The following is an 18,827-nucleotide window of genomic DNA, read 5'->3' on the forward strand; positions in this document are numbered from 1 at the left end:
AAATAAACCTAGGTTAAGTGTGTTTATAACACAATTGCAAAAACATGTACCAGAAAGCAGTTGATAACATACCTTTAAAAGGTTCAATATCTTTACACACAGTTCATAATCAAAATTTCCATAAGTGGAATTAATCATATCATAAATGAAGATGAGGCCATTCCTCTGCGTCTCCACCCTACGGACCAAGAACATTAAGGAAAATTACAGCAGGTTAATAACCTCTTACTAACCTCAAAAAAACATTGTAAAGACTGTACCAGTAATAGCTAAAATTTCAACCAATTCAAATATTTCAAGGCTTCTCAAACATGTCCACATGCTTCAGATCACCAGCAATTTCATTCAAACTGTAGCATATAAATGGGTTTTGGGGAAACAGAGCTTAAAGCTAATCGCGCCTAACAATATTTCATTCATGTGGCTGCCAGCGTCTTAGTTATTCATGTAGTTCTTGATGTATGAGCTTTCTTCCAGAAAGTATTATCAGCATGGAACAGGCACTAACGGCAAAAATCAATAAAACAATACATGGAGATCTGCTTTCACATACTGGCAAATAATGTCGTTCACTGATACCAATAAAATCACAAATTATAATCATAACCTCCACATAACCATAAAACATTTGCTTGAAATGTATTACTCATTTCTCCCAAAAATATATTATGGCAAAGCATCCCCTGCAACCTCATTCTGTTCTGATGGGAAGGAAAGGATTAAGTGATCCTTCATCAATAAATTACCTCTCAATGGCTTTATCTAGCTGGTAGATAATTGCCTGGAGAACAGCCTTATGCGTGGTTACATCCGGCCGGTGGAGTCTAGCAGTGAACAAGGCTAGCGCTGCTCCATTTGCATCTCTTCCGGGCTGTAATTGAGAAGCACAAACACTGTCATTATGAAATGCTAGGAAAAGAAATGTATAGCCCTATAATTTTACAGCTTAAATCCAATTAATCTATGCCGATACACTGAGAAAGCCGAAGAAAAAGACGTGGTTTGGACGTATAATGTACATTTCCAAGACTGTCTCATAATTCAGATTATTGTATAACCTAAGACAGTATCAGTATCTTTGAGGAATCAGACAAAACCCCAAATTTTGTATCACTATATGTGACTCCAGCAGGGGGCCACACACCCAACTTGGCCATGGGTTGGTAGAGACGGCAGATATAGGGCTTGTTTACAACGATATGTTCCAGGTTTTGATAACATATATAAAGAGGAAAGACAGACCCCAAAATACAGCCATAAACAAGCCACACATGTCAAGAGTGAGCAGAGACAGCACATTGACTCCCATAGCAGTGAGTGCAAGCAATGCACACCAGCCTGCCATCACCGCTACGGTGCCCTACCACCCTATGCAGGCAGGTGGCCATAAGTGTGGTAAAAGCCATGCAGAGCCTCCAACCATTCCGATTTAGAGGTAACAAATTTACAAAGTAGGGCGAGTACTGAACGCAGCTGGAAAACAGAGTTGGAGGAAGAACATGTACCGCCTAACCACAGGAAAGGCGATTACTGTGGGTTCATATGTAGGAACCCCGCCAGAACACAAGAACATAGGTCCTAGAGTACCTTTTATAAATTAGAAATACCACAGGGTTCAGCTATTTCTGGTGGATGGAGTGGTGGTCATGCAACTACTGCTCTAGTCACACAGGGCAACCCTGTTCTCATAATCGCTGTCCGTACAGTAAGCCCCCCAATAATCATACATTTATCACCTATCCTACTAGAACAAGCCTATTCTGGCACACTAACCAAATGCAGTCAAGAACAATTTAATTCACTTAACACTGCTACAGTTACATGGATAGAGATTATATAATCTCCAAACCCCTTTAAATGTAAAGCTTTAGAAGTGAAAATACAGGACTTTGCCATTGGTAATACTTACTAAAACCGTAAATTTACCACTCAGTAGCTCAGAGCGTAGAGGTTCTTCATCTGGATTTATGTTGTAGATCCCTTCTTTAAGTCTTGTGTTCTATTAAGTAAAGCAATAGGTAAAGCACATGAGCAGGAGACTATTTTACCTGTGTTGTTCCAGCCATCCCAAGTCACCTTGCTGTCCAAAATCACTCTTCAACATACATATTTATATGCCTCTACAATATTCAGCGGTGACGCGGACTCATTTTATTACAAGTGATTAATCACAGGCTGCAAAATCTCATTGGGTAACTGAATGAATAAATTCACTATAAAGTAATGAGGTGCTCAGGAAAGTGGAGGAACCTAGTGTCTTGAAGGGATTTTCAGTTTAAGGGATCCCGACACTACTCCACCTGTCATTATATAGCTTTCTCTGCTTACTTACATACAGTGCACTACATTATAACTTTTAGAGAAAATTTTAAAACAGACATTAAATGGGCATGTTTAGAACACTAAACCCCAGCAGTATAACATACTGGTATGACAGGTTCCCATTAAAACATATACAGTAGATATAAATGTTAAAATATCAGGTTTCTGTGATGTAAAAAATGAGACAAAGATAAATCATTTGAGAACTTTATCCACCTTTAGTGACCTAAAAACGCAATTGAAAAAAAAAAAACTGAAATCTTTTAGGTAGAGGGAAGAAAAAATAAAAAATTAAAATATGGTTGCATAAGTGTGCACACCCTTAAACTAATACTTTGTTGAAGCGCCTTTTGATTTTATTACAGCACTCAGTCTCTTTGGGTATGAGTCTATCAGCATAGCACATTTTGACTTGGAAAGATTTGCCCACTCTTTGCAAAAACACTCCAAACCTGTGAGATTGCGAGGGCATCTCCTGTGCACAGCCTTCTTCAGATCACCCCAAAGATTTTCAATCGGATTCAGGTCTGGGCTCTGGCTGGGCCATTCCAAAACTTTAATCTTCGTCTGGTAAAGCCATTCCTTTGTTGATTTGGATGTATGCTTTGGGTCGTTGTCATGCTGAAAGATGAAGTTCCTCTTCATGTTTAGCTTTCTAGCAGAAGCCTGAAGGTTTTGTGCCAATATTGACTGGTATTTGGAACTGTTCATAATTCCCTCTAGCTTATCTAAGGCTCCAGTTCCAGCTGAAGAAAAACAGCCCCTTGGCGTGATGCTGCCACCACCATGCTTCACTGTGGGTATGGTGTTCTTTTGGTGATGTGCAGTGTTGTTTTTGGGCCAAACATATCTTTTGGAATTATGGCCAAAAAGTTCAACCTTGGTTTCATCAGACAATAACACCTTTTCCCACATGCTTTTGGGAGACTTCAGATGTGGTTTTGCAAAACGTAGCCTGGCATGGATGTTTTTCTTCGTAAGAAACGCTTTCGTCTTGCCGCTCTACCCCATAGCCCAGACATATGAAGAATACAGGAGATTGTTGTCACACAGCCAGTACTTGCCAGATATTCCTGCAACTCCTATGATGTTGCTGTAGGCCTCTTGGTAGCCTCCCAGACCAGTTTTCTTCTCATATTTTCATCAATTTTGGAGGGAAGTCTAGTTCTTGGTAATGTCACTGTTGTGCCATATTTTCTCCACTTGATGATGACTTCACAGTGTTCCATGGTATATCTAATGCCTTGGAAATTCTCTTGTACCCTTCTCCTGACTGATTACTTTTAACAAAGAGATCCCTCTGAAACTTTGGAAGCTCTCTGTGGACCATGGCTTTTGCTGTGGGATGCAACTAAGAAAATTTCAGGAAAGACCAACTAGAGCAGCTAAAACTTTATTTGGGGTTAATCAGAGGCACTTTAAATTATGGCAGGTGTATGCTGACTCCTATTTAACACGATTTTGAATGTGATTGCTTAATTCTGAACACAGCTACATCCCCAGTTATAAGAGCGTGTGCCCACTTCCGCAACCACATTATTTTTGTTTTCTTCCCTCCACCGAAAAGATTTCAGTTTGTTTTTTAATTGAGTGGTACAGTTTATAGGTCACATTAAAAAGGTGGAATAAGTTCTGAAATGATTTATATTTGTCTCATTTTTTTACATCACAGAAACCTGACACATGGGTGTGTAGACTTTTTAAATCCACTGTATGTGTACCAATAAAAACAGGATTTCCAAAATGAATTATTGCTTTTTAGAGGGTTTTCACAAAAGTTGCCTAACCTACCAGGGCACTTTACACCGCACACATCTATCAGGCTAATGTGTGAAATTTAGTGAGTACACTCAAGGTCCACTACCAAAATCAGGAATTTCCCAAAACGCCCACTCCTGGTCTGGGTTTGCATAAACCCCACCCTATTTGCAGTCTGGTTGAGGGGATTGTACAGCCAATTCAGGACTGTTGGAAGCGTAAGGAGATCTCTACCTGCTTCAGGCCAATCTACATTCCTGTCACATCTCAGGGGTGTGAAAATCATATCGCCCGACACCCAGGACATGCAGTTCCGGGCGCCGAGCAGGTAGCTTGTGCAGTAGCTTAGCCCTGGTTATATGGTTTTGATTTAAAATTATTTTTTGTATCAGGACAAGTAGATCGAGCCCCAGCATTAGTCCTTCGACAAGTAGGTGTTTTTTTATTTTATTTCCACACCCCTGCATCTCTAAGGCTAGGTTCACATGCTGTTCCAAAACAGTGAGAGAACCAGAATTGCAGGACACTACTGGCACCCAACAAATCCCTTTGACTATGAATCCACTAGGTTTCTGGCATGGATAAATACACATGAACCTAGCCTTACACGCCATCATTACAACAACACGTATCTAAGTTGTTCATTGTACAGATTCCGGCATCTGACCGCCCCGATCACATGTTGATGACTTACCCTGAGAATAAGTCAGTCATCAAAATCAAAGCCCTGGAATCCCTTTAAACACAAGGCTCATTAATATCCAAGAATGAAGAAATCGGCCTGGACTTACTCTGTAAGCCTGGAATAAATCAATCGCTCTAGAAACATCAAACTTCCGAGCCATTAAAAACTTCACAGCAGTGTTAGGAGGCACCGTAACCACTTGTGGTTGTTCCCGAGTCTTCAATTCGGAAATAAACTCCTCAATTGCCTGTCAAATGAGAAGAAATCATTATTGTGATGAACTAACTGCATCCTAAAAAAGCACGTCAAATGTAGACTGGACCATGAAGACTGACTGGTAACAAACAGTCCCTTCTGCTCTGTAACCTGCCGCAGGTTGCCTTTAATTAACCCCAGTAGAAATCTCCATTAGGACCAAAGGGCAAAAAAAAAAAATTCCGCAGTAGAACCAACAAGACCAGTTTATTAATAAACTACCACCATACTAAAAATAAGCCTTGCTCCAATAGGTCTACTGCTGACACCCCAGCTGATGAGTTGTTTGAAGCCATGTCTCTCTGATGAGCGCTGCGGCCTCCGCGCAGCTTGCAAGGCACAGCACAGTTCATTAAAAGGGGTTGTCTGCTTTTTTTTCCATCGATGACCTATACCCTTGACATAGGCTAGGATACAGCCGAAACGTTGCTGCTTGATTTTATGGCACACTTTCTGTAAAGTCCGTCCAATAAAGGATTCACTGGATACTGCCGATTTGCTATACCCAGGATAGGTCATCAATATCAGATTGGTGGAGGTCCGACTACTTGCATCCTCGACGATCAGCTATTTTAAGAGAAAGCGCTGCCTTCTCTTCATTGTTTACCTGCTCGCTTTTCAATATCTCAGTGGTGAGCAGGCATAATTACATCTATAGCGTCCTCATTCACTTCTATGGCAAGGCTCAGTCTGTTCAAGTGAATAGCACGGGGATGCCATAGTTGTAATTACATTGCTTGCTGCTGCAGTTGCGACGGTGAGCACGTAAATAGAGAAAAGGCAGCGCTCGTACGACTGGTTCGGGTGTCAGGAGTTTGATCCTGGCCAACCTGATATTGATGATCTATCCACAGCCCCATTCACTTGAATGAGATTGAGTTGCGCCTAGGCCACATGATTGATAAACGTGAGGTCACAGACCTAGGAAGAGGCCACAGTGCACACCAGAGCTCATCTACCTCCTCAAACAGCTGATCAGCGGGGGTGTCGGGAGTCCGATCCCCACCCATCACATATTGATAGCCTATCCTCAGGATAGGCCTCCAATATGAAAATCTTGGAAAATCCCTTTAACTGACGTATAGGAGAAAAGTTCTATAGTGAATGGCGCTACAGCCACATTACAATGTGTATTGATATTTAATCACATTTTATAATAAAATACCAGTTAAAAACCCATCTAAAGAATTGTTGATAATGTTACAAGGTAGAAAATAAGCGTGCTGAAAATAAATGCCATCTCCTCATCCTTCCATGGATACTGCTAGCAGAGAATCAATAAAAGATCATCAGGAAGGGAGAAGGAAGTCATCTCACAATGGTTCCCAAGGGAGTTGTCGGAAATATTTCAATATACAGACACAGAGAGACAGATGAGAGCTGTCAATAGGAATGGGAAGACTGTTCTAAAAATCAATATGGCAGGTCCAGCATCTCATTACCATGTGGAATACATTGTACTACCGTACATCTAGATGTACAAACAGGATACCACGTAGATCTGTGGCACCATACTGAACACAGCCAAATGGATTTCCCTATAGCACCCTCATTTATTCCCATAGGCAGCAATCACAGCAGAAATGTGGTGCTATGATCATAATGGTGGCCAAACACAGAAAAAATAATAGGCTGATCAACCAGCTGTGGTGAAGGAAACTACAACTCCCAGCATGTACACTTGCTCAGCTGTTCTCAGAAATCCCATAGAAGAGAATGGAGCATGCTGGGAGCTGTAGTTTCACCACAGCTGGAGTGCCAAAGGTTGCCGATACCCGTGATATAAGATCAATTCATCTCATCAGCAGGACTTCTTCACTTGTGGGGGGCTGTCACCACCGGAGGAAGAAGAGCCCACTTGCCTCAAGGTTGACAGGACTGGACATGGCTCTGACAATTTCCTGCCCTCACAGATGGGAAACTGATAAATGTCTGAGCCTGTCAATCTTGAGGCAGGTGGGCACTTTCCCTGCGGGGACAACCCCTCCCCACAAACGAAGTCCTGCTGATGAGACAACTCGATTCACTCATCCCTAATGTTTCCTACAGACAATACACGGAGCAAGTAGCAGTGTCACGGTGGTTGAGGATTCACTGTACCATCGCTAACCACAACCACACAGTATTGCATTTTCATCCATATCATATGACATGCAAAGATGGTTTATACACAGAACTTTCATATGTCTGCCCATACACACTAGACAGACTGATTGACCCACTTCAGAGTCTACACTTGCGCAGTGAGCCTCTCAAGCCAAGGACACAAAAAATTGGCTAACTGTGCAAGCGCTGAAAGCTAATCTGCGCACTAAAAGCACCCAGGCATCAATCATGGGGAAAGAGGCGGGATTTGGGGGCAGGGGCAGGGCTAGCTTGACTTGGAGATCTTGAACACTGCTCCTTTGACTTCAAGCATCATGGGATGAATAAAGTTGTTTTTTTGGCAAAGTTTTGGTATGAAACAGGCAAAGACATAGCTGGTAACATAACAGCTGTGAGGTACTGTGGGCGGTATGAGAGGCATTATGGTGGCGAAAAGTTCCCTTTAGAATCTATGTCTCCAGCAGCTGACTACACAGGGCTTGTTTGTAGTCTGTAACCATGAAGACAAAGGTCTGCAAAGGAAATGTAGACAATACACAGAAGGAGTAGGAGATTATCAAGACTATAGAAGCACTGGAGCCATAAACCTGGCTGCACATATGTCTAATATCCTATATGAATGACTTGTGATTACTCATGTGTAAAAGCTCCAGGAATGAGGAAGAGCCTATATAAAAAGGCAGGAACATGCCAACCATGCTCCTTACTCCGCCACAATAGAGAGCTCGGAGGCCAAGCTCAATGCCAAGGCTTTACCTGCAGCTAATTACTGTCTAGAGAATGACAAGTGCGCTGAAAGGCTGCAATTTACTATGTCCGCTGATGATTTTATAAATTAGACAGCACATAATTACATGAGTAATCTAATATGATAGGTCTGCTAAACAATGGCCATGTCAGAATAATGAGCAGTCAGAAACGTCTACAAATATCCAAGGGATTTTCTGGGAACTGAAAAAAGTGATTACTAGAAAAAGCCTAGTAACATTACAGAGGGATAAGTAACTGAGTGAGTCAGACCAAATCCAAGGTTGTGGATCCCACCAGCAACCTCCCTATCAGACGGTTTGTATAGACCATGCTCAACCTGCGGAACCGCAAAACACCATGTTAGTGTGAATGCAGCCTAAAGGGCATCTGTCAGATTGGTAAAACTGACTGACCTGTTACATGTGCACTTGGCGCTGAAGACAAATGTGTTGGTCCCATGTTCATATGTGCCTGCATTGCTGAGAAAAATTATGTATTAATATATGCAAGTGAGCCGCTAGGAGCAACAGGGGCTTTACCATTACACCTAGAGGCTCCGCTCTCTCTGCAGCTACCACTTCCTCTCCAATTTGATTGACAAGGCCAGGCAGTGAAAACTTTATCATGCATCGCCCTGTCAAAGTGCAGAGGGAACTGCAGTTGCAGAGAGCAGAGCCTCTAGGTGTAACAGCAACACCCTCATTGCTCCTAGACAGACACTCATTTACATATATAAAAACTTCATTTTTCTCAGCAATGCGGACACATGAACATGGGACCAACACAGATGCCTTCAGCTGCCAAGTGCACATGTAACAGGTCAGCCGGTGTCATAGGTACAGATTAGGGATGAGCGAATCGACTTCAGGAAAAAAAACAAAAACCACTTGGTACCAAACCCAAGTTCGGGAAATTAGTTTTTTTTTTTACAGTAGAAATCAATCGCAAAGTAATAACTTCAGCTCATCAGAGCCAATACATTCTAATACTGTACGGGGCACTCGCTCTGTACAGTATTAAAACAAAGTTGTATGCAAATCGACTTTGAATGTTTCATCCGAAGTTGATTCGCTCATCCTTCGTACAGATCTGCTGACAGGTGCCATTTTTATTTTATTTAAATTGTTTTTATTGAGTCGAGTTTCAATACACAAATCGGAGGATCAAGTTCCTCCTGAAAAAAGAAAAAAACAAAAAAAAAAAAAAAACACATGTAATAAACATATCAACAGTAAGGTTTAGGCAACTAGATCTCTGTTGTGGTTCTTTATATAGCTTAGTCCGGAAAAGTCCATTATAACGGTCTTGAGCGAGTTATGAAGCTTGGACTAAAGGGATCTGAAAGAATATCTCTGGAGAATAATGCCGATGGAGAATGATCTGGAGGACCATAGTGTAGCAAGGTAGGGAGACATGTTGGAACTTAAAATGCCCAGTTTCTTAGGCTCCTTTCACACTAGCGTTCGCTGGTCCGCTCGTGAGCTCCGTTTGAAGGAGCTCACGAGCGGACCCGAACGCAGCCGTCCAGCCCTGATGCAGTCTGAATGGAGCGGATCCGCTCAGACTGCATCCAGTCTGGCGGCGTTCAGCCTCCGCTCCGCTCGCCTCCGCACGGACAGGCGGACAGCTGAACGCTGCTTGCAGCGTTCGGGTGTCCGCCTGGCCGTGCGGAGGCGTGCGGATCCGTCCAGGCTTACAATGTAAGTCAGTCAATGGGGACGGATCCGTTTGAAGATGCCACAATGTGGCTCAATCTTCAAGCGGATCCGTCCCCCATTGACTTTACATTGAAAGTCTGGACGGATCCGTCCGAGGCTATTTTCACACTTAGCTTTTTTTTTTTCCATTTTAATGCAGACGGATCCGTTCTGAACGGAGCCTCCGTCTGCATTATTATGAGCGGATCCGTTCAGAACGGATCCGCCCGAACGCTAGTGTGAAAGTAGCCTAAGTGAATCATTGTTCTCTGAAGATCTTCCATTTATACCAAGTTTTATTGAACTTATGGAATGAGCGCATTTCCCATGCCGAAATCTCCTTAAGGGTCCATTCACACGTCCGTTTTTTCTTTCCTGATCTGTTCCGTTTTTTCAGGAACAGATCAGGACCAGATCTGGACCCATTCATTTTCAATGGGTCCTGGAAAAAATCGGACAGCACAATGTGTGCTGTCCGTTTCCGTTGTTCCGTTCCGCATGTCCGTTTAAATATAAAACATGTCCTATTCTTGTCCTGAAAAATCGGATCCTGGTACAATACAAAGTCAATGGATCCGCAAAAAACGGATGACATTCGGATGTCATTCCGTATGTCATCCGTTTTTTGCGGATTCCGTTCCTGGAAACACATAACAAATTTTTTTTTTTTTTTTTTTCAATTTTTTTTCAAAGAAATCCAAACAACTTTATTTGATTATTGAAATGTATACATGTTTCCGTTTTTTGCGGATCCGCAAAAAACGGATGACATACGGATGACATACGGAAACATTTTCAGGAACAACGGATCCGCAAAAAACGGACCGTTTTTCAGGATGAAAAAAAACAGGACGTGTGAATGGACCCTAAGGCTGTATAGCTGATCAACTTTAAGAGACCATTGTTCGACTGATGGGAGGTCCTCAGAGAGCCAATATTTTGGTATAAAAAACCTAGCTGCCATGATCAGATGTCTGAACAGCTGTAGATCAGGTCTATTGCGAATGGATGTGTAAAGGTTTAGAAGGGCAGACTCAGGGGAAGGTCTAATCGAGGTCTTGCATATTTGGTTAATCTGCTCCCACCATTTGTTGATATTTGGGCATGTCCACCAAATATGGAGGAAGGTGCCCCGTTCTTCAGACACCTCCAACAAGTGTCAGAGGCAGACGTCGAGAATCTGTAAGTCTTGTCTGGAGTTTTATACCATCTTGTGATGATCTTATAACCATGTTCTTGGAATCTTACACAGCTTGATGATTTGGGGCGGGGGGGGGGGGGGGGAGAAAAGGATATATTCAATCTCTGAATTGGTAAAAGTGACATCTAGGTCTTTTTCCCCATTGTCTAATAAAGGCTGGGGTAACCTTGGTAGGGGGGATTCAGAGTTTTTTTTTGTAGATTTGTGATATGAGCTTCTGAGGGTTTTGATGGCTGCCAATTAAGCTCTCAAACCATACCTGAGGTCTGTATAGATCACTGAGACTCACGTTTTGGGAGAGATAGGCTTTTAAGAAGTGTAGGGAATTAATATATAGATAGTAGATCCCTGTTTTTTGACCTAGGTATTCCAGTGTGGGAACTCCAAAAGGAGTTCCTGAATTCTTATAGAGGAGTGCCAAATTTTAAGGGGAAGGCTATCGTATAGAGCTTTGGGTGCCAAGTTTAGGACCTCTCTAACTTGTAGAAGCGGGGAAGGAACGGGGATTGAGTACTGCGTTTTTTGGAACCAGTCCTAAGCAGAGAGAGTTTTCACAAGGGAAGCAGCTGGGGTAAGAGCCAAGTGGGTAGTTTTGGAGCCCAATAGTATTCCTCTAAATGAAGTGCCTAACATATGTTGTTCCATATTTACCCATGATTTATTTAGTGGAGCTCTCAACCAATCTACTACTCTAGCAAGGAGGATTGCCCTGCCATATCATTCGGGGTCCGGTAGTGCAATACCACCTAGGTTTTTAGGGTGGCTTAAGGTGTCGTATGCAAGTCGGGCTCTATTTTTGTTCCAAACAAAAGGATCTGAAGATAGATCTGAGGGACTTCTAGAAGGATTTAGGGATTGGGAAGGACCTGCTGGAGGTAAGTTAGTTTTGGTAGCACTAGGGACGTTAGGATATTTTTCCTTCCAAACCATGATAGACAGGTGCCATTTAAACACAGTTTTTCTTTTGTTGATCCGAGGCTCTGTTCCTCAGTTATGATACTTTTTCAGAAAAAGCTAATTAAGCCTTTGGTGCAATAAGGATGTCAGCTTTACTCTTGCAGCACCCAAGTTCCCCTCCTTTCTTTGCCCAACTCCTCCCTTGCTGCTTCGCCATGGCCTGGCTATGTCAATCAAAGCTGGCCACAGCAGCCAAGCCTATGTAATTTGCACGTAGGGGAGATGCAGAGACAGCCATGGAGCGATTGTCAAGGAAACTGGCGGCGGGGCCAGGTAAATATGGTCAACACCGACGATCTGGGCATTGTGTGGGTGTTGTAGTCTTGGAAAACTCCTTTAAAGAGGTTTATCAGGCTCAGGTTAGGTCATTAATATCTGATCGGTGAGTTACTAACAACCTGCACACCCACCGATCAGCTGTTCCCTGAAGCCTCTGATGCTGGAACTAGAACTCGGAAAGGAACAGGAAGTACAGCTTTGTTGAAAATTTTGTGGCCGTGCCGGGTTACTGCAGCACAGCTGACACCGAAGTTAATGGAAGCTAATTTGCAGTAGCCTGGCACAGCCACCACACCATTCAGAGGGCTAGTTCCAGCATCAGAGACTGCAGGAAACCGCTGATCGGTGGAGGTGCTGGGCATCAGACCCTCTACAATAAGATATAGATGACCTATCCTTTGGAGAGGTCATCAATATCAAGTGCTTGGAAAACCCTTTAACCCCTTAAGGACCAAACAGATTTTTGCAAATCTGACATGTGTCACTTCATGTGGTGATTACGCTTTTACTTCTCCAAGCCATTCTGTACTTCACGACAGTGGTAAATTTGAATCAAAATATTTAATTTAAAAAAAATACCAAATTTACAAAAAAAATTGGGAGAATTCACAACTCTCCAAATTTCAATTTCTCTGCTTTTTAAAACAGATAGCGATACCTCATATCGTTATTACTTTACATTCCCTATATATCATTTTGTGAATGCCATTTTATTTTTGGGAACGTTAGAAGGCTTAGAAGTTTAGAAACAAAACACACTTTTTAAGGACCAGTTCAGGTCTGAAGTCACTTTGTGAGACTTTCATAATAGAAACCATCCAAAAATTACCATTTTAGAAACTACACGCCTCAAGGTATTAAAAACTGATTTTACAAATGTTAACTCTTTAGGTGTTCCACAAAAATTAATGGAAAATGGAGATGAAATTTCTGAATTTCACTTTTTTGGAAGATTTTCCGTTTTAATCTTTTTTTTTTACGCCAACAAAGAAAGGGTTAACAGCTAAACAAAACTCAATAGTTATTGCCCTGATTCTGTCGTTTACAGAGACACCCCACATGTGGTCATAAACTGCTGTACACATGGCAGGTCGTAGAAGGAAAGGAACGCCATATGGTTTTTGGAAGGCAGATTTTGATGGACTGTTTTTTTGACACCATGTCCCATTGAAGCCCCCCTGATGCACCCCTACAGTAGAAACTTCAAAAAGTGACCCCATTCTAGATACTACACCCCTCAAGGTACTCAAAACTGATTTTACAAACTTTGTTAACCCTTTAAGTGTTCCACAAGAAATAATTGAAAATGGATATGAAATTTCAGAATATTTTTTGGCAGATTTTCCATTTTAATAAATTTTTTCCGCTAATAAAGCAAGGATTAAACAGCCAAACTAAACAATATTTATTGCTCCGATTCTGTAGTTTACAGAAACACCTTATATAATCTTAAATTGCTGTATGGCCACACGGCAGGGCGCAGAAGAAAAGGAACGCCATATGGATTTTGGAAAGCAGATTTCACTGGGATAATTTTAACTTGCCACGTCACATTTGAAGACCCCCTGATGCACCCCTAGAGTAGAAACTCCCAAAAATTACCCCATTTTGGAAACTACAGGATAAGGTGGCAGCTTTGTTGGTACTATTTTAGGGTACAGATGATTTTTGGTTGCTCTAAAAGGTAACAAAAAAATAGCTGTTTTGGCACAGTTTTTATTTTTTGTTATTTACAACATTCATCTGACAGGTTAGATCATGAGCTATTTTTATAGAGCAGGTTGTTACAGACGCGACAATACCAAATATGACAACTTTTTTGGGTTGGTTGTTTCAGGTTTTTTAGTGTCTCCAGGCGGGCGCAGCTCCTGCACTCGCCCGATCAGCCCGTGGTACGGCGGAAGGCATTCTGGCAATTCATCCCCTGCCGTACATGCACATAGTTTTGTGTTAAGGGGTTAAAGGCTACTTTCGATAATTCTGGTATTGAGATCCGGCAGATGATCTCAATACTGGAATTAAACGGATCCGTTTTGATTTTGCACATGAGGATGTATCTGTTCCGTTGTGTGAAATCAAAAAACGGGAAAAAAAACTGATCCATCACTACATACATTGAAAGTCAATGGGTAACAGGTGCAATTTTTTGACCAGACAAAACCACAGCTTATATCTGTTTTGTGTCCGGTCACAAAGCGGAATGCTTACGGAATGGAAGACATCTTGACCGGATCTCTTTCCATGCAGAATGCATGAGGACTAAATGGAAACATTCTTTTCCGGTATTGAAATCCTCTGTCGGATATCAATACCGGAAAGCAACGCCGCAAGTGTGAAAGTAGCCTAAGCGAAATGCTATATCAAAATTTTAAGAAATTTGGGGAGAATGGCTAGGTACTCAGGCCCCTTGCGTCCATTCAAATGTTGGGAATACTCACATTTGTAGCAAACTCAGAGTAATGTATGTGTCTCTCTTGCTTTGCGATGTCTTGAGTTGTTCCTATGTCATATTGGATATTCTTACTCTACTTCCTTGCATCCAAGTATAACAGACATATGTGATGGAAAAAAAACTCCCTTTTTGTGATTTCTGTCAGAGAAAGATGTGCTGTCGGCGGCTGGTATGTGTACAGTCGTGGCCAAAAGTTTTGAGAATTACATAAATATTGTAAATTGGAAAAGTTGCTGCTTAAATTTTTATAATAGCAATTTGCATATACTCCAGAATGTTATGAAGAGTGATCAGATGAATTGCACAGTCCTTCTTTGCCATGAAAATTAACTTAATCCCCAGGTCCTTTAATGCATTTAATTGCTGTCATTAAAGGACCTGCTGAGATCATTTCAGTAATCGTCTTGTTAACTCAGGTGAGAATGTTGACGAGCACAAGGCTGGAGATCATTATGTCAGGCTGATTGGGTTAAAATGGCAGACTTGACCTGTTAAAAGGAGGGTGATGCTTGAAATCATTGTTCCTCCATTGTTAACCATGGTGACCTGCAAAGAAACGCGTGCTTCCATCACAGGCAAGGATATTGTGGCTACCAAGATTGCACCTCAATCAACAATTTATAGCATCAAGAACTTCAAGGAAAGAGGTTCAATTCTTGTTAAGAAGGCTTCAGGGCATCCAAGAAAGTCCAGCAAGCGCTAGGATCGTCTCCTAAAGAGGATTCAGCTGCGGGATCGGAGTGCCACCAGTGCAGAGCTTGCTCAGGAATGGCAGCAGGCAGGTGTGAGCGCATCTGCACCCACAGTGAGGCGAAGACTTTTGGAAGATGGCCTGGTGTCAAGAAGGGCAGCAAAGAAGCAATTTCTCTCCAAAAAAAAAAAACATCAGGGACAGATTGATCTTCTGCAGAAAATATGGTGAATGGACTGCTGAGGACTGGGGCAAAGTCATATTCTCCGATGAAGCCTCTTTCCGATTGTTTGGGGCATCAGGAAAAGGCTTGTCCGGAGAAGAAAAGGTGAGCGCTACCATCAGTCCTGTGTCATGCCAACAGTAAAGCATCCTGAGACCATTCATGTGTGGGGTTGCTTCTCATCCAAGGGAGTGAGCTCACTCACAATTTTGCCCAAAAACACAGCCATGAATAAAGAATGGTACCAAAACACCCTCCAACAGCAACTTCTTCCAACAATCCAACAGTTTGGTGAAGAACAATACATTTTCCAGCACGATGGAGCACCGTGCCATGAGGCAAAAGTGATAACTAAGTGGCTCAGGGACCAAAACGTTGACATTTTGGGTCCATGGCCTGGAAACTCCCCAGATCTTAATCCCATTGAGAACTTGTGGTCAATCCTCAAGAGGCGGGTGGACAAACAAAAACCCACTAATTCTGACAAACTCCAAGAAGTGATTATGAAAGAATGGGTTGCTATCAGTCAGGAATTGGCCCAGAAGTTGATTGAGAGCATGCCCAGTCGAATTGCAGAGGTCCTGAAAAAGAAGGGCCAACACTGCAAATACTGACTCTTTGCATAAATGTCATGTAATTGTTTATAAAAGCATTTGAAACGTATGAAGTGCGTGTAATTATATTTCACTACATCACAGAAACAACTGAAACAAAGATCTAAAAGCAGTTTAGCAGCAAACTTTGTGAAAACTAATATTTGTGTCATTCTCAAAACTTTTGGCCACAACTGTACATGCAGCAGTTATCAGGAACAGGACTGACGTAGTAGATCTCCATCATCATATCCTACTCGTTTAGACACGTGTGAAGAATACCGGAGAGAAACAATCACCTTACATTTAGGAGGTCATTAAGAAATTATTGTTTGAAATATTGGAAATCAAAGTACAAATTGGGCCACACTGAGGGGCCCACTTCTAGGGGTCAAATGTTACGTGACTGTTCACACTACATATTTTCACCAGTAAGAAGCATCAGAATTCAGATCTAGCCTACAAAATAATTTCATCAGCCAGAACATGGAAGCAGCGGCTTCCATTAGTCATTTAGACCTCAATTACTTTACTTCCGCTCTTCTTGCCAAACACATGGCACATTTAAGATGTAATTACTCTTACTTGTGTTTAAAGGCAGAGAAATTCTATTAAGTGAAAGACAAAATAAAAATCCATACAAACATCTGCTATACGGTAAAAGAAACCTCACAGATGGCCAAGTTAAGAATTTACCAGTAAGTGGGAACAAACCGCCACGGATCCTACAACCTTTAATATAGAAGGATGTAGAAGGGGGAAATCAAGTAAAATGTTCCTCTGACCAGAGATCTAAAGGTGGTCATACAGATTAGGCCTCATGCACACGTCCGTTCCGTTTTTTGCGGTCCGCAAATTGCGGATCCACAAAACAAGGAAGCCGTACGTGTGACTTCCGCAATTTGCGGAATGGAACAGGCGGCGCATTGTAGAAATGTCTATTCTTGTCCGCAAAACGGACAAGAATAGGACATGTTATATATTTTTTTGCAGTGATACGTAACGGAGCACCGGATGCGGACAGTACACGGAGTGCTGTCCGCATCTTTTGCGGCCCTATTGAAGTGAATGGGTCCACACTGGAGCCGCAAAAACTGCGGCTCGGATGCGGACCAGAACAACGGTCGTGTGCCTGAGACCTTAGGCTAATGTTGGCCAAAGCAGTGGACCATCTAATGTGTGTGGGGTGTCCTGACATTGCCACAAAGGCGGAGAAAGTGGTCACGCATGGGGATAAGCCGCCACTGGGGGCGTCTGGCAGTGGCTTATTCACCCGAGGAGAAGGTCTATGGCCACCTTAAAGGGGTTTTCCGGGACTTCATTATCAACGGCCTATCATTAGTATAGGACCTCAATATCCGATCAGTGGAGGTCTGACATCCCACCAATCAGCTGTATCAGGCGGCAAAGAAAACTATGACCAAATACCATTAGGATCAGTGTCGCCATTCCAGTTTACAGAAAAAAAGACAATGCAGCAGCAGCACCCTGCATTCCGCATGTGGATCCAACACTTCCTGAACTTTATGGCGGCCATTATGGCGCATAACAGGTAATATTTAGTGTTAGGACCAGTCTTACAGAGATCGCCTTGACGTTCGGCAGACGGGCCAAGCATCTCACTTTATAAATAAGCGTAGCATTAGCACTATAATTTTTGTGACTATGGCATTATTGTACTTTATCTGATTTGCAGGCTGCTGCTGCATGGTATTTTTTTCTGTAGGTCTTTGCCATGGCAGCGTGCACCTGTGCACTGGGAGGTGCTGACTAACCCCCTTTTTTTGCACATTCCAGTTTACATACATACATTTTTATAAAAAGGTACACTAGCATAGCATACCCGAGGTCAAAAAGACATGCCTGACCTCCATCGGGTGAAAGGCCCTTATAGATACATTTGATGTACATGCCTAGAACTTTCCCAGCACATAAACCACATGTAGGACTGAAGCGTAATGTGAACAAAGCCTTCTGTCACTCTTTGCAAAGCTACTAGAAGAAACAAACAAAACAAAAAAACGCAGGAAGTTCAGCACCAGTTGCACGCTTCTGCCAGTATGCCGGAAATCCAAAATGTAAGAGAGAATTACACCAAAGATCAAAAGTGGGTACATTTAATTTCAGAACATCAATTTATTCTACAAAAGCCAGCCAAAAACCCCCAAGAGTTTTAAAAAAGGATGACGAGAATACCAGAGTTCAAAGCAGGCTACTTCCATTAGTAACTGTATGGGTCAAGAAAATATGTGGAACTCTACTGGACTACAGCAGGAGGGGACAACTAATGTGTCTGCACCAATTTGCGACACTATTTAGACAGGTTTTAGGTGCAGACACATTAGCAAATCTGGGCTCTTTCCATCTTCACGCTGTATCAGAGCACTAAGGAATCCAAAAAGTACCAAAGGCAAAAGAAAACATGCAAATGGAAAAGGAAGTAATATTCCTGCAGAGTCCATTGATCACGAGCACAATCAACTACTACTTTAGGCTGGCTTTCCTAGACCACGTACATTATTTAGGACTTTATTGAAGGGACATGTCTATCGATTTCCTTGAAATCACTTTTTAATACCCTATGGCAGTGATGCCTAACCTCTGGCACTCCAGCTGTGGTAAAACTACAACTCCCAGCATGCTCCATTCATTTCTATGGAGGTCTGAGAACATCTTGGGAGTTGTAGTTTTACCACAGCTGGAGTGCCGGAGGTTAGGCATCACTGCCCTATGGGGAGATTTATCAAGACCACCACTTTCTGTGCCCCGCACTGCTGGAGGGATGCACCTCATTCTCCCTCATGCTCCATTCATTTCTATGGAGTTCTGAGAACAGCCAGGCAAGTGTGCATCTTGGG

General features: G+C 42.3%; 1 protein-coding gene across 2 annotated transcripts in view; it reads right to left on the bottom strand.

Moving 5' to 3' along the window:
- LOC122945392 (tyrosine-protein phosphatase non-receptor type 9-like) overlaps positions 1-18,827 on the bottom strand; it is a 50,680-nt gene that overhangs the window by 25,593 nt on the left and 6,260 nt on the right. For both annotated transcript variants that reach the window (XM_044304470.1, XM_044304467.1), the window contains exons 2-5: positions 4,872-5,012; positions 1,910-1,999; positions 747-871; positions 73-178 (exon numbers count right to left, since the gene is read on the bottom strand). In XM_044304470.1, coding sequence (XP_044160405.1) covers positions 73-178; positions 747-871; positions 1,910-1,999; positions 4,872-5,012 — 462 coding nt within the window. The remainder of the gene's footprint in view (positions 1-72; positions 179-746; positions 872-1,909; positions 2,000-4,871; positions 5,013-18,827) is intronic.

Source organism: Bufo gargarizans, chromosome 1 (genome assembly GCF_014858855.1).
Source record: "Bufo gargarizans isolate SCDJY-AF-19 chromosome 1, ASM1485885v1, whole genome shotgun sequence".
Classification (NCBI taxonomy): domain Eukaryota; kingdom Metazoa; phylum Chordata; class Amphibia; order Anura; family Bufonidae; genus Bufo; species Bufo gargarizans.